This window comes from Athene cunicularia, assembly GCF_003259725.1.
Source record: "Athene cunicularia isolate RWA chromosome 1 unlocalized genomic scaffold, athCun1 chr1_part2, whole genome shotgun sequence".
Taxonomy (NCBI): Eukaryota; Metazoa; Chordata; class Aves; order Strigiformes; family Strigidae; genus Athene; species Athene cunicularia.
This window is the reverse complement of record NW_020799092.1, coordinates 26,939,371-26,955,081: the sequence shown is the minus strand read 5'-3', so window position 1 is coordinate 26,955,081 and position 15,711 is coordinate 26,939,371. Positions and strand designations below refer to the sequence as shown.

The window sequence follows — 15,711 nt, the reverse complement described above, 5'->3', positions numbered from 1 at the left end:
GGAGGTCTGAAGCGGGGGGGCGCGGGGGGACCCCCCAGAGCAGGGCGGAGGAGGGGGCAGCCACGCCGGCCTGGGCGGGCAAGGGGCGGGGTGGGGGTCAGCCCGTCTGAGGGAAAAGGCGGGAAGCCGCCAGGAGCGCGCGCCCCCTCAGCGCCTCCTCAGGGTCTGCCGGCACCTGCGGTTCCAGGTAGGGGGGAAAACGGGGAGGAAAAGCCCTGCTGGGTCGGGTTAAAAAAAGTTGCTGGTGAGAACGAGTTGATAATCTCTAGGCATCGTCAACAGTTATTTTTGGCAGCTGTTGCTGGGGGGCGTGAGTGGGCCTGTGTGAGGGAGGCTGAGGGGGGCTTGTGTCTCACTGCTGTAGGCTTCAAGGACAAGATTTTATTTTTCCCTAACAGGATAGAAAGTTCAAGCCTTGTGCTCAAGTATTTGTGTAGGAGTTAATGTAGTATGCTTTACTGTCATAGAATCACAGAATCATGGACTGGTTTGGGTTGGAAGGGACCTTACAGCCCATCCAGTGCCACCCCCTGCCACCCTTCCATTAGCCCAGGTTGCCCAAAGCCCCGTCCAACCCGGCCTTGAACCCTTCCAGGGAGGGGGCAGCCACAGCTTCTCTGGGCAGCCTGTGCCAGGGCCTCACCCCCTCCCAGGGGAGAATTTCTGCCTTGGGTCTCATCTAAATCTCCCCTCTGTCAGTTTAAAACTGTTCCCCCTCGTCCTATCCCTCCCCCTTGATGACGAGTCCCTCCCCCCATTCCCGCAGCCCCTTTCAGCCCTGGGGGGCCGCTCTAAGGTCTCCCCGGAGCCTTCTCTTCTCCAGCTGAACCCCCCAACTCTCCCAGCCTGTCCTCACAGGGGGGCTCCAGCCCCCCCCAGCATCTCCGTGGCCTCCTCTGGCCCCGCTCCAGCAGGTCCATGTCCTTCTGCTGTTGGTGCCCCCGAGCTGGACCCAGTCCTGCAGGGGGGTCTCGCAGAGCAGAGGGGGAGAATCCCCCCTCGCCCTGTGCCCACCCTGCTCTGGGTGCAGCCAGCACACCTTGCTGCCTCACAGGCAATTTTTCACTCACTTTACCCCACTTGACTTTGGGATAAGCCAGAAACTTGCAAAGTCAGCTCATGCAATGTGGCATAAACGACTTAAGTGGTTTTTACCTCACTGCTGTGAGAGATTTATTGCTGAAAGGGATCCTGCAATTGGTCCCTATTTTGTGTCGTGCAAAATAAGACAGATCCATCCGGCCATGTTTACATATATGGAATTAATTGATGTGCCTCATTATTCCTGGAGTGGATGTCAGCATGTGAACACCCTTCAGCCTGTGAAGGCCTGTGGGGATGAAAGCTTCATTTTGGTGGGTTTTCTCTAGAGTCATCTATGCAGTTTGCACCCTAAATGACAGGAAATTCTGTTGTATTTTATACCTGTTTAAATGTTGGATGCGGTAGTTCATTTAATCTCCCTCTAATGTGTCCAAAGGCTCGTGTTAAGATTCTGTGTGTGGACATGGAGGTGAAGTAAGTTTAAATTTGGCTTGGAAAGGATTTTGATTGTTCTATGCGGACGCATCTATTGTGTGTAAGAGCTGTAGCATTAACTAGCATGGAACCAAATTTGGAATTGGTGAAAATAAGTCCAATCTCTTGACTTCACTGGACTGGTAGAACTGCAACAGATGTCAATTGATGCATCTTGTCCCAGATAACGTGTCTCAAGTCAGTGGAAGGTTATCTTCACTGTATCTCTGACAGTGCTCTGGGTTTATTCTTGTGACTTATGCAAGAGTCCTCACAGTTGCAAAGGAAAGTATCAGTTCCCACTTCATGAATAGGACAGGCTGTCCACCTGATACAGCATCCTGACACATATAGTAGCTGACAATATACTTACGCAGATGTAGGATGGCTGTTGTAAGATAGTTCAAATTTCTTCATCAGGAAACATATAATTTCTCTGTAAGATGTTTTTTTTTTCCAGCCTTAAAAATGAAATGTAAACCATAAGTTCTCAGCTAATGAAATAGCTGAGAATGAAATGGCCTGTCTTGGTGTACTTTATTGAGCAATACTGAAGTATACCTTTGGAAGGTCTTTCTAAATACATCAGTGTTACTAACTTAGCAGGCAGGTTTTGGTAGATCCATTTACATGAGGCAAACATCTAAAATGAAGGAGAAACCATTAGAGAAATTTTGTAAATATTTTGATTAACATCGTTCAAGGTACGTTATTCATTGGCTGAACAATGACTTGCTGGCAGAAGGGGCTGTTCTTGTGCTTTGAAGTTAGGCCAAGTCCAAATCATGAAGAGTCAACAAATCTGTACAGAGATATACTATATCAGTATTTTCAGTGTGGCTTTAGATTTTTTGCTTTCTCTCTCAGCAGTTTAGCTGAGCTGCTGTCTGACAAAATTTTTAAAAATCAAGGCAATATTTGACTTAGACACCACAAATCCTTAAGCAGGGACTGAGTAGTTTAAAAACAGGGACGTAATATATTGACTGGAAAGCAGAATGAGAACCGAGATATTAATTTTTTTTTCTTGATTATTACTAGTTTTATTATTACGTTGACTTCTGTATCTGTTCCCTCCTCTGAGTAATGGAAAAGCAAGGTACCACTCTCTTCACAGATTTGGGAATTTATCCTCAGCAAATCATTCCTTTCCCAAAAGATTTCAGATGAGTAGTCCAAATGAAAAATCACTTTCCGTTTATATATGAACTATTATACATAAATAACAGTAGATTAGAAACTAGCTGCTTCAAACTGTTCATAGTGATTTGTTATTTTAACCCTTGAAAGTTAAACCTGTAGCTTTCTGTGGCTAGGAGTGGTTGTATTCTTCTCAAGTGAAAGCTGGGAGAGAGCTGACAGCATTACTGAATTTGCACGCACAGATCAATATATTGATTTACCTCTGTGATTTCCAGAAATTATTAATGAAGTTGTGTTGAATTTATCTCTTAACAGTGTTTGTTATATTTATATTGAAAGCTTGGTTTCCCAAATGAGACCTCTGAGTGAGTTCACATTTAATGTCCATTACACCACTGGGTTTGGACAACGATACCCTGTAGAATTCTTTATGGTTTCACCCTTGCTTACAGATTCATCCTTGCGTGATTGGTGTAGTTGTATTATATAGTCATTTACAGCATTAACAGGGTGTATTCTCAGCCGTGATCTGTTTAGGTCTTTCTGTCTTGATCTGAATAGTTTTTAGGCAAAGACTATCAAAATAGTTTACCGGATACGTGAAGAATTTGTCATTGCTTTTTTGACAAATCTTTTAAAAACATTAAATGACTTGATCAGTAAAAACCAAACAAAAAAGAAGAAATATAACCCAGGTTTCTACCTATTAGTTTGCCATCTCCTGTTAATAAATATAGGACCCAATTCTTTTGCCTAAAATGTAGGTGGCTGCTACCATTTGATGATGTGCCTTAGGGTCTAATGCTTTGCTCAAGTACCCCTCTCCAGAGATGTGAATATTCTCATTGTAGATGTCTCTGTCTATCGCAGATGGCACCTGACACTGCATTCTGGCAACTACATGAATCCCACTCTATCACATAAGACTGGAAAATTTCTGTCCTATTCCTGTTATTTCTTCAATATACTTTTAGTGAATCTTTTTTTTTTTTTTTAATCTGAGTTATTACAGCATCCTGTCATCTTGACTGTCAAGATATTTACCTGCTTTATAAATGAAAGCAGAACAAAAAGTAAAAATGCAAGCTGCTGTAATAGGGAAAACGTATTCTGTGTCATGCAGCTTAAAATGTTTATATTTCTAGCTCTAGATATCATGTAAATGTGGTGGTTTGTTCTGATTCGGGGCAAGAATATACCTACCATTATTAAAGCAAAGAAAGAAAAATATTACTGTTTCTGGATTTGCTTTTTATGTTACCGATGTTAAATAGTCATATGTATATATTCTGTTGGTAATGGGTTTATCTTGTACACCCGTGAATCCATGTAGCTTGACAATACCTGGTTTTAGTCATTCAAACACAGTATCTCTTAAAGAGCTGCTTTTTCTTCATGTTAATAGGTTGATAAAGATGCCTTGGATACCCAGGTCAAGGACAGGAAAATTCAAGAAGCAGCTGAAAAAGCACGAAATGAAGAACTTGGTATGTCCATAGAGACTATGGTATTTCAGTGAAGAGTTAAATGTGGTTTACAATATCTTTCCTGCTTGCTTTTTCCCTTCATGTACTTCAAACTGCCATATTTATTTCCAAATGAAGCCTATCTCCTCGAATCTTGCTGTATAGCTGTATCTGTGTAAATGTATCAGTCAGGAGATGTAAGCACAGTTGTAGGGTTTTCTCTAAATTCAGGCATACAAATGGAATACTGTACCGTGCAGCCCTATTTATGTTCATACATTTGCAGTGGTACAGTATATGTTTTCATCTTCAGATTTATATTGATGTGATTAAACTGGTATACGTTTCTTAACAGGCCAGAATTTGCAGTGTTTTCATTTAATAAGTGTTGATAAATAGCATTGTTTAGAAACCTGAAGATATGGGAGCATGTTAAAAAAACTTAATACTTTTCAGAGTAGTAGTGGCAAATTGGATTGCTTTCTTGTAGAGTAAGTCCATGTTCTATCTGGCCATTCTTCAAGAGGATACATAGATTCTATAGAATCCTGTATAGATTATTATTGCTGGGAGCACGAGTCATGTGCAACAGGGCTGTAAATTGGAGCAGTTGCTGAGTTGGAACACGTAACCACACAAATATTTCATCCGTGGTCCCCTGACTTCAAAACCCTTTGTGGCCCTCTGTGTTTGGAAAGCTTTCCTGTGCTGTCATGTGAAAAGGTCCCACGGACTGAGCTCTTTGTGGGTTTCAAGAAGAACTAGAATGGAACTGCCAACTTTCATGCTGTGCTTCTGTGGCTGCTTGGGATTTTCCTGGCAGAATACCTGTCAGACTGACTCCTCGCAAACTGCCAGAAGCAATGTGGAGTCTGGCAACACAGGAAATTGTCTTTTCTTGCAAATTACATTTAAATCGCTAAAATGGCTAGTTTTGGGTGGGGTGCTTTTGCTGGTTGGTTGTTTTTCTTTAAAAATAAATCAGTTACAGCATTTTGATTAAATGGGCAAGAGCTATTAAGCTCTTCAAAAACTGTTAATGCCAGGCAATTATTTTAATGCTATGGTTCGAAAAATCCTGTGAACTATGAAACAACTGTCCATTCTTTCATTTAGAGCTCCGTTTTTGTTTGTTTCTTAATAAGCAACTTAAGGTATTTCAGTTGTAACTAAGAGTAGATGGACTACTTAGTATACAGTACATTTGATGTGTTACTGCAAGTTTTAATCAAAGGAAACCTCATACTTCTAGAAGTATTTATTATTGTCTTTGTTTCTCATGCATCTATTTCATTGTAACATTAATAAGAGAATTCATACTTAAAAACCTGATAAATATGACTAACATTAGAGTTTGTTGGGCTGGTATTTACAGATCAAATACTCTTTCCCAATGTATAGAAATTTGAAGACTTATATTCTATTTATTCCTCTTCAAAATTTTATTTTCCATCTTATATGTGCACTTCTAAGAGTTGTATTTTCATTGTGTTCATTTTTCTGTAGCTAATGAAATGAAGAAAAATGACAAGATCATGTGCATGTTAGAACGACAGCAGAAAAATGATATCAGAAACATAAATAAGGCTATCTGTGAATTTCAGAAGAATTTTCAGAAGCCAGAAACAAGACGTGAATTTGACCTGTCTGATCCAGAAGCCCTAAAGAAGGACAGACCTGCTCGACTTTCAGACAATGATCCTCGGTGTACCGTATCTGGCTTGCAGAAATTTATGGGTGAAGACTTAAACTATAATCAGAGGATGAAATTTCAAAAGGAGCAGTTAAGAGAGTGGTCTCTTCAGCAACAGAGAGACTGGAAGAATGCATTAGCTGACCAAAAATTTGCAGGTAACGAAAGAAGATAGTAAGGTTTTATTCTGCTTTTTCTGAAATTCTGAGGTATCTGACGAAAATATGGTATAGCCCATTGTGTCAGTTTGACATAGCAGTATTTTAGAATGTTCAGTATTTAACACTTAGAAATACCGCAGCAGTTTCTACTTTACAAGCTCTAATGTATTCAATATCTCACTTAAGAAATCTATATTTAATAGCATGTGATGACTGTAATATTACCAAGGTTTCATTTCTGGTTTATGCCTCAAATGAATTATCAGAGCGTTCTTTAAAAAACTGTGTTTTGCATGCTGGATGGTATGTTTTCAGACCAAATTGTCCAATCTTTATGGTTTTAGAGCACAAAAAACAATGCTGATTTTTCTTTTTTACTTTGTCATGAAACATTTTTTTTCTTCAGTACTCAAAATACTTTTTCATTTTAACTTTGTCTAACTGTTATGACAAGATGGGTTCCATAATAAACTGCTTTCCTGAGTCACCTGAAATTCCAAGATGGATAAAGCTTCAGTGGTAGGATTTGGAAATAGTTATGTAATTCAGCTTACTGTATCTAGCTCCTCTGTCTGTCTGTCTGTCTTCTAGTGGCTTACTCTATATTGCCCATGAATACTCACTAAATTCCTTTTTAATCTAATTTAGATGATCTTTATGACAAGAATAGGATTGAACTTGACCAAAAGATTATGGAGCAGCAACGAAGAGAAGAAGAAAACAGGCGTGCTGTTTGTGCAGCTACTAAAGATTTCAACAGAGCCCAGGTACATCAGTATTGGATTGGTTGGTTTGTTTTTTTAAAAAAGTGGAGACACAAGAGAAAAATAAGATGCGCAGCAGTACAATGAGTAATGATGTTTTCACGGAGGTTTCTTAGCAGGTAACTTCCAAGGTTGTTTCAGTAATTGGAAGATAGAATTTATTCACTTTGTCCTCACCAAGGACCTGCCCACCCTCTATCTAGTTACTCTTGCTCAAAATTTTCCCTCCTGGTTCTCAGCTTGCTGACTGGAGGGCAGCAGCAACTCCTCAGCATCTCAGGGACGTTTAGTCTGTACATGGGTACAGCAAAAACCTCCCATGCTTCCTTCTGCTTTTATTCCAGTTGTCGGATAATCTCAGCTGTGTCTGCCTGCTTTTCTTTTTACTTCTGGGGAAATATTACTACCAGTACCTTTTTGTCTTTATGGTTTATGTTTTTTCCCCACAACCACTAGTTTTGGCACTTTGGCTCCTTCCTTGGTATTTGTGCACGTCTCCTGGTTGTTTACCAAGCATACTTTGGAACCTACTGAAACATGACACAAACCTTTCTGTCTGTCTTAGTGCCATTATCTGTCATGCTCCAGTTCTTTATCTTCCTGTACAGATTTTTTTTCTCCCATTCAGCTTATACATACAGCTCAAAGGGCTATAGTTTGGTTAAAGTATACTTGGTGCAACTTAGCTTTAAATTTATTTAGTCATATCAAAATAAGCCACCTTAAAATCACCTACATCAAGTATGGTATCTTTTGGTTGAAGTGTTTAAGCATGCAAGCCTTTGTGTAAGTGTTGCTTGAGCCTTTCAGGGCCCATTTGGCATAAAATTTTGTTTATAGATAGCCCAAGGTAATTATAAAGGCTTTTGCTGCTTCAAGTCATGGCTACTGAACAGTATTTTATATGAATAGCCACAAAAGTACCCCAAGTGACGGGTGCACTTAGGGTAGTGGTAGTATCCCAGATAGCTGTTGTCTTACCAATTGATTCCATGTAAATATTCCTGAATTTGTGATGGAGTTTGGGGATGGAGTGGGAGGTTTGTGTGCGGTCTGGGTTTTAATGTTTGGGCATATACATTTTACTCGACTGGTGTGTATATTAAATATATAAAAAAAGTCTTGCTCTTTGTTGCCCCAACTTCCATTACTGTGCCCTTATGTTAGAAAAAACAGTGTCCTCTTAGTTTTTACTGTCCCTTCTGTGCTGTACAGATTGCAGCTCTCTTTCTGTTTTTATTTTTTTAAACCATGATACTGTTTTCAGCTTTCCCTTTTTTTTTTTTTTTTTTTTTTTTTTTTTTTTTTTTTCCCTCTGCCATATCTCTCCTAATCAATCTAATGATCGTGCAGCTTCAGGATGTGTTAGATTATTTCTCAAATCCAAAAGAAAATGAACTCTTGTCTAGAATGAGTGACTGCTAGATCTGCCTGGGAGGAGTGAATGCACAGGCTGGGGTGGCAGTAGAGGAAGGGAGAAAGCAAACCCACCCTTTCTAAGGCAACCCTCAGATATTGTAATTTGGATAATGTTTAATATGGGAATGCATCTTCAGAGAGGAAGAAATTTCCTGGAATTTGTCTTTGGATCAATCAGTGTCTCTGTGGCCATCATCTGTAGTCCTTACAGTTGCCAGTATCTTTAGGGGATGTAAAGAACAATTTTCTTTTTTTTTCTTTAAAAAAACACAACCAAACCTAAATGAAAAACTGACATAAAAACCAGCAAGTCATTTCCTCCAGGAGAAGCATGTTGTGGTCAGTCTGCTAGTCAATTAGTAAAGAATCCCAGCAGAGGCTGAAGGGGGGGCTCTCAGTTCTTCACAACCTGCTTCATGATGAGATTTGATATTGCTGCCTCCCGTGAGTGGTTCAGCTTCCTCCACTTACCATAATACCACTGCCAATGACTTTATTGCAGATAAGCTTATTGCTAATTGTTCTTTTTGTTCTTCTGGAGTTAATTAGCAGGGCAATGAATTGATGACGTTTGGTACCATATTTCCCAGGGGTGAAGGATCCTGTACTGTAAACATTTTAAGTGTATTGTAGTGTCTAGGAAATTAATGCTGTCGTTCCTCTCAGATTTTCTCTCACCTAAGTATGTGTTAACCAGGAACACGAATATCACTTTTATCCTTGGAATAAGAGAAGACTTCTCCTACCTTAAACTGTCAGTTATACCTGCTGAAATAATTTGTACATAAGTAGTAATCATTTACCTGCTGTGACTTTCTTGATGCTCAACCTCTCATTTTTCACTTGTCCTCATCCGCTTTCTAAACATGTGTGTGCCAAACAGAGAACTACTAATCAGCAAGAAAAGCGCAGAGCTGTTCTGCTTAACTTGGAAAGTGAGTATTCTCAAGGCAGTGATTTTTTTTGACCAGAATAGGAGTCAATCCTGGACAAACTGGAGAGCTGGGTATCCACTGGGCTGTTGCAGTCAATATACAGGTGTAAAGCACTGTATGCAAGAGGCTGGTCTGGCAACCTGTGTGCTTTGTGCTCTAGCAGGAAGGAGATAACCTGGCCTCTGTCCAGAGGGAAGCTGGCACCATGTGTTCTTCCAGATGACTTAGATTACACATTACAGAAAAAAAAGAGAGGATTGAAAATGGACGGGGCATAGCATTATTCTACTCTGAGTTAGTTTACTTAGTCTAATTCTTCTTTGGAAGGTAATAACTTCAAAGTAAAATCATTGTATTTGCTTTCTGGAGTTTTGTAAGGGGAAAATTACCTCTGAATAGGGAACTGTGACCTTATACTGGACGTTAGGAACAGTGATTTCCACAGGAAATGCATATTATTCTTTCTAATACTATAGATATATTCTCATAATATGATTGAAGTTTGCATTTTGTATCGGCAAAGGGAACAGATTCAAGGTTGCATCTTCAGGCTTAATGGGCATCTCCTGTCTGCTGATCTGAAAGCTTAATCACGCTCTCCATGTAGATTTACTAGGTAATATATAGCAAGGCTAGTGATTCAAGTTTGCAAATTTTTATCATAAATTTCAAAAATAACAAAATTATTTTTCCTCAAATTACTTGCTGTATGTGATCTGACAAGTTTAAAGAAATGTATACTGTTAGATTTTTGATCTTAGCCAATGGGACCATGATCACAGTATTCATATGTGATGCTGTTGACAATGTATGCAAGTTGGAAAGAAATCTGTTGTGATGTGCTAACTTTGTTGCATCCCTTACTTAATATTTTCTCTTGGCAAAACTATCAGTTCTCTCCTTTCATTGAATTTAGGCTGCTGAACTAGCCGAGAGAAGGAAGTTGGAAAAAGATCAAAAAATGAAAGATGACATGGATGAAATTTCCAGCCTCCTTCAAGGAGATTTACTTTCTGAAAACCCTGAACAAGCAGTCAGTTCCTTTGGTAGACATCGTGTGATCCCTGATCGATGGAAGGGGATGAATCGGGATCAGCTGATGGCAATCCGATACTCTCAACAGCAACAAGTTCTGGAGAAACTGGTATTTGAGTTTACAGAATATGCCCATTCTGTATTCCTGGTTGTAATAATCTTACAGACAATGTTTGTAGAAGAAAGTGGTTTTGTTTGCTCTGCACATCCCACTGTAAGACTGTGTTTTCCATTGATCTGTGTTCTACCCAGATGTTCATCAGTCCAACTGAACAGTGTCTCTGAAGCAGCTGGAAAGTGCTGTGGAGGAGCAGGAGTTGTGGTGAAGGGAGTTAAATCTGGTTGGCGGCCTGTCCCCCAGGGCTTGGTGTTGGGGCCACTCCTGTTTAACATCTTTGTTGATGATCTAGACAAGGGCATTGAGTGTCCCCTCAGTCAGTTTACAGATGACACCCAGTTGGGTGGGAGTGTTGATCTGCTCGAGGGTAGGGAGGCTCTGCAGAGAGACCTGGCCAGGCTGGAGCCATGGGCTGAGGCCAACTGGGGGAGTTTCACTGAGGGCAAATGCCGGGGGCTGCCCTTGGGCCACAACAACTCCCCGCAGGGCTACAGGCCTGGGGAGGAGTGGCTGGAGAGCTGCCAGTCAGAGAAAGACCTGGGGGGGTTGAGAATGAGCCAGAGTGTGCCCAGGGGGCCAAGAAGGCCAATGGCATCCTGGCTTGTGTCAGCACTGGTGTGGCCAGCAGGGACAGGGAAGGGATCTGAGCCCTGGGCTCCGCACTGGGGAGGCCGCCCCTGGGGGAGTGGGTTCAGTTCTGGGCCCCTCACCACAAAAAGGCCATTGAATGACTCGAGCATGGCCAGAGAAGGGAACGGAGCTGGGGCAGGGTCTGGAGCACAGGTCTGCTGGGGAGCGGCTGGGGGAACTGGGGGGGTTCAGTCTGGAGAAGAGGAGGCTGAGGGGAGACCTCCTGGCCCTCGGCAACTCCCTGCCAGGAGGGGGCAGAGAGGGGGGATGAGTCTCTGGAGCCAAGGCCCCAGCGCCAGGCCCCGAGGGAATGGCCTCAAGCTGCCCAGGGCAGGGTCAGGCTGGCTCTGAGGAAGGATTTCTGTGCAGAAGGAGTTGTTGTAACAGGGGCAGAGGAAAAAGCAGTTTTAGTCTACTCCTCTGGTGTTGGTGGGTCAGTTATTACACTGAGTTAGCCGTATCACAAGCCATAGTACTGTCTACTAATTTCTGACCTCAAGAAGTTACAACTCTTGCTAACAAGAACTTTAAAAAAAATTTTTTTAAATCTGTCTAACTGCACTGGGTTTTTAGAGAGCTAATATGTGAAAGAGTCATCTACTCATTAACTTCTTTCTACCAGACAGCAGATCCTAATTTTCTTACCTCGTGCAGAGGTAGGAGTCTGCCTTGCTCCCTGGAAGAGGCTAGCTTTCTCAACTGTAGCATCTCCTGCCTCACGCGTGGGCTCCTGCCTGGTTTGGAAGGGCTTCCTTTTCCTCCCTATTTGGCTGCTGCTAGTGTTTGGTAAAGACAAGCAAGTTTTTCTGCATGAATTTACCCATCAGACTTTATATAGGTTATTTCATCTTTGAACAAAGAGAAACCTAAACTTTTTTTTTTCACTCTTGTAGAGACTAAAAGAGGAAGAAGACCGAAGAGATGCTGAGTGGGACAGGCAGAATATACAGGCTGCGAGAGCACAGTTGGTTTTGGAGCAGCATCAGCAACGCCAGATTCGGGAGCGCCGGCGAGCTTTAGATACCATAAACGCAGAGCTGTCTCAGGAGCAGAAAGCAAAGTAAGTGCCGTAAAATTCTTTTCCATTTTAACACAGTAGCTTGGCTTTCAAAGAGCTTTTTCACTTGTATTGCTTGTTAATTTTTTAATATACTTGTTACAAGTTTGTAGTTCTAAAAATACCCTAAAATTTGGCTTAAATGTGTTTTTTGGTACTATTTAAAGAATAAAAGAGTAGGTTATGGTTGTTACTGACTTATAGGTATGAATTAGTAGCTGGAATTCTTAAGTGTTCCGCTGACAACAGACAGTTTATATAGATAGCAAAATAGAAAATAAATACAATTAAATATGCAGAAATTTATGAGGTGTAAAAGAGCACGTGTTTATTTAGATTTACCTTGGTTTTATGAAACAAAAAAAGGATGGGTATTGGTAGAAATACCAGTTCCTGATAGCTCAGGGTTAAGCTAATGGCACAAATGGGGATTTTCTGTTATGTGTGACAAAACTAGGTGATTCTTTAGCTAACCACTGGACATGGCATGATGGGCAGGTCTTGTGTCTGATGGGAAAGGAGCAAAATAATATGTGAAGGAAAAAAAAAATTAAACCAGGCAATTCAGTGTTTTATTCTTCCACTCTTTTTAATCTTTTTTTTCTTCTTTTTTCATCATGCATGCATACATACATACATTTTGCAAAAGAATTATCAGTACCTGATGCTTTCCTATTCTGAAAGCAAAAATTCAGAATTGTGTTAATTTAGTTTTTCATTGTGAGATTTTTGGAAGGTTATTTCAGGGTAAAAAAAAAGTTTGCTGTATTGAGACATGGCATACATTTGTGAGGAAAAGATCTAGTTATATTAAATTCCATTTCTAATAATTTAGGATTTTGTGAGCATTTATGAGTGTTTATGCATTACATCTTCTTTAGGTTTGTCAAGTTACTTCCATATTATAATGAGAAAACATTTACTAACTGCATATTTTTTTATTATTTATTGATAGGAACATTTATCTTAGAGAGGAAGCATATTCAAATTTTCCAACGGGCCAGTATTACGCACAGTTTAATACAACCAGCCGATGATGTTCTGCATAAATCAACCTGAAGTACACAGAAGTATGTAGATATATTAAAATTTTTAATTGAGCAATCTCATGTTTCATTATTTTTATCTGTTCTTTACCCTGTTCAAACAGTGCACTCAAACTATAGGACAGTCTGCTAGGCCATGTCTGTTCTAAGAAGGGAAAACATTGTAATGATTTTTAAACTGGATTGTTTTTCTAAAAAGTAGATTCAGTAGTAGGTTGTTTGTTGTGTTTCAGGCTTAACTGTAATATTTACATCATTCATGACTTTAGAAATGAATTTCTGGAAAGAAGTCACAATTTAAAATATAATTCTGCTTTCTGCAACTTGGTCAGAGGGGAATACTGACTGACAAAGATCCCAAGTGATGTGTACTTCACAGATTCTGGGGGAGGGAAAGAGGATGACCTAGGCAGAAAGTTTTGGGTTTGTTTGTTTGTGGTTTGGTTTGGTGTTTTTGTTTTAAAAAAAGGAAAAAAAAAAAAAAAAGGCAGTCAGACACAAAAGCAAGCAAAGGTCAAGAAATGGACAAGTTGGTCAGAAAATACTAGGGTTTTTTTCCTGAATAATAGGAATAAAAAGAGAAGATTTCCACAGTTACCAAGGTGATTCTAGCATTCAGGCATGACACAGAAACAGACTGTGTGTTATAGTAAGTGGGGGAAAGCATTCCTACATACACCATCACTCATTAGAAATAACAGAAAATTTAAGGGCAATGTGCCTCTAAAGGAGAGTGTAGGGAGAGTTTACAGAAGTGATGGAAGAACAGGGGAAAAAACGGGCATCAAACAGAATCAAGGAGAAAAATCTCAGCTTGTGCAGGGTAATTCAGGGAAACAAATTTGCTTCCTGTCTTTATGGTTACATAATTGACTTGGCAATGGAAGAGCCAGTCAGTGATAGTTGAAAAACAGGCAAGTGAAACACATGGGAAGAAAATACGGAGAAGCAGTGTAAGAAACTAAATGCACAAGAGAAACTGGTGGTGGAAACAACCAATGAAATCCGAAAGGGAAAAAGATGACGTACAGAGGACTGAAAAAAGCATCAGAAGACTTAATTATCTGGAACAGAAGAAAGAATGAAAGAGAAGAGAGATTCAGCTAAACATCAAAGACCTCCAAAATTGTGAACCCTCAATAAAAATAGAGAGGCCATTTATGAGAACCAGATCTTGAAATAAGTACGTGTAGCTTGCCAGAATCTGGGATGTAAATTTGGGGTAAAAACATCCTGATAATATTGGGGTGGAGTCCACTGATTGTTCTTTGGATAGGTGATAACTTTGAATTGTGATGAAACAAGTTGCAGGTGACTACACCAAGCTAAGCAGGGAAGGTGTTTAAAGAAACTGAGGCTGAGGTAAACCCTAAGGAGCTTTTCTCATTTTTTGAGAAAATCATGAAGAATGCCTGGTTCTCAAGATAGATACTATTGGGAGGATTTTGAGATGTTTGAAGGAAGCATTCCTTGAAAGGGGACTGTTCAAACAGGTCTGTTTGCAATTCTTGAAAGGGGACTCTCTTCAAACAGGTCCGTTTGCTCAGCTGAAATAGTGGCCCTGTGCCATCAGGCTGATATGACTAATTGCCATCTTGAACCAGGTAATAACAGCAGGAGTTTGGAAAAGATCATCATGTGAATCCCTTAGGTGGAGAAGGGGAAGAAAATCAAATAAGGAGAATATAAAAATGGGTGAAGAAGTGTCTTGGAACAGGATAACGTGTAGCAAAAAGATATGTCTCAATTTTAGTGTATTAAATACAAGTGGAACAAATTGCAGCATAGCTATAAACCAGGTGGAAAAGCAGTGCGGCTGGAATACAGGAACTGAAGAACATGCTACCAAGAAAAATTGGAAGATAAAGCTGAGAGGGGACCACACTTGCACCATTAATGACGAGCCAGACTACAAAGAAGTAGGAAGGGATGGTATTCAAGAGATTCGAATGTGATAACATTTGGAGATCGGTTTATTTGTCAGACTGGGATTCATGCATCGCTGGGTGTCTGTAGTATTACCAAATATCGTATTAAATTGACAATGTCAGGAGTGCAGATACTTGTCTCAGAACAGAAAAGCCAGCAAATGGGCTGGGAGGATAAAACAACAGACTAGCTACAGTGGTTTTAATTGAATTTAAATTGGTCTTGTTCTGTGTTGAATATCTCAGGCTCTGACTTCTTTTTTCTAACTAAAGTTTTAGTTACCTGACAGAAAAATGAATAAAGTGTTGAAAATTTCATGAAGTTGTCTTCAGTTCTCCTAATTGTGTGAGTAGGTGTTTACAGACTTTACCACAGCAGTACAGTTTAACTAAAATATGCTGGACCTAATCTGGTGACATTTAAGCTTTCTTAAGGACGGACTATATGATTAAAGACACTTGCTTGAAAACTTTTTTTATATGAAGTTACAAAAAGGATAGGTTTCTGTTATGTTACGAATAAGCCTTTAAGTAGAAATTCAAATAAGAAGACTGACAATTCAATAATTGGGTAGGATCAGGCGTCACTAAATTCCTTGGAAAACTTTAAGCATCATCAATCATATTTGCAGTAATAATTTTTTTTCCTATGTATCACTTACGGGGTTTTCTTGTATCAAGCTTCACCGACCATTTTGTCTCCCCACCACTCAGTATCACTAAGTTCTCACCTTCTTTTTACTACACAGGTAGGTTAACATGATCAGTGAAGTACATGATCACAATATTTGCCTTTTT

General features: G+C 40.0%; 1 protein-coding gene across 1 annotated transcript; it reads left to right on the top strand.

The window, feature by feature from the left end:
* Positions 1-121: 121 nt before the first annotated feature.
* Positions 122-13,112, top strand: RIBC2 (RIB43A domain with coiled-coils 2; the record flags this gene model as incomplete). Its single annotated transcript, XM_026864433.1, has 7 exons — positions 122-187; positions 4,067-4,148; positions 5,634-5,978; positions 6,630-6,748; positions 10,016-10,243; positions 11,776-11,942; positions 12,895-13,112. Coding segments are annotated over 7 exons (1,089 nt in total), but the record flags the coding sequence as incomplete, so codon positions are not given.
* Positions 13,113-15,711: the final 2,599 nt, after the last annotated feature.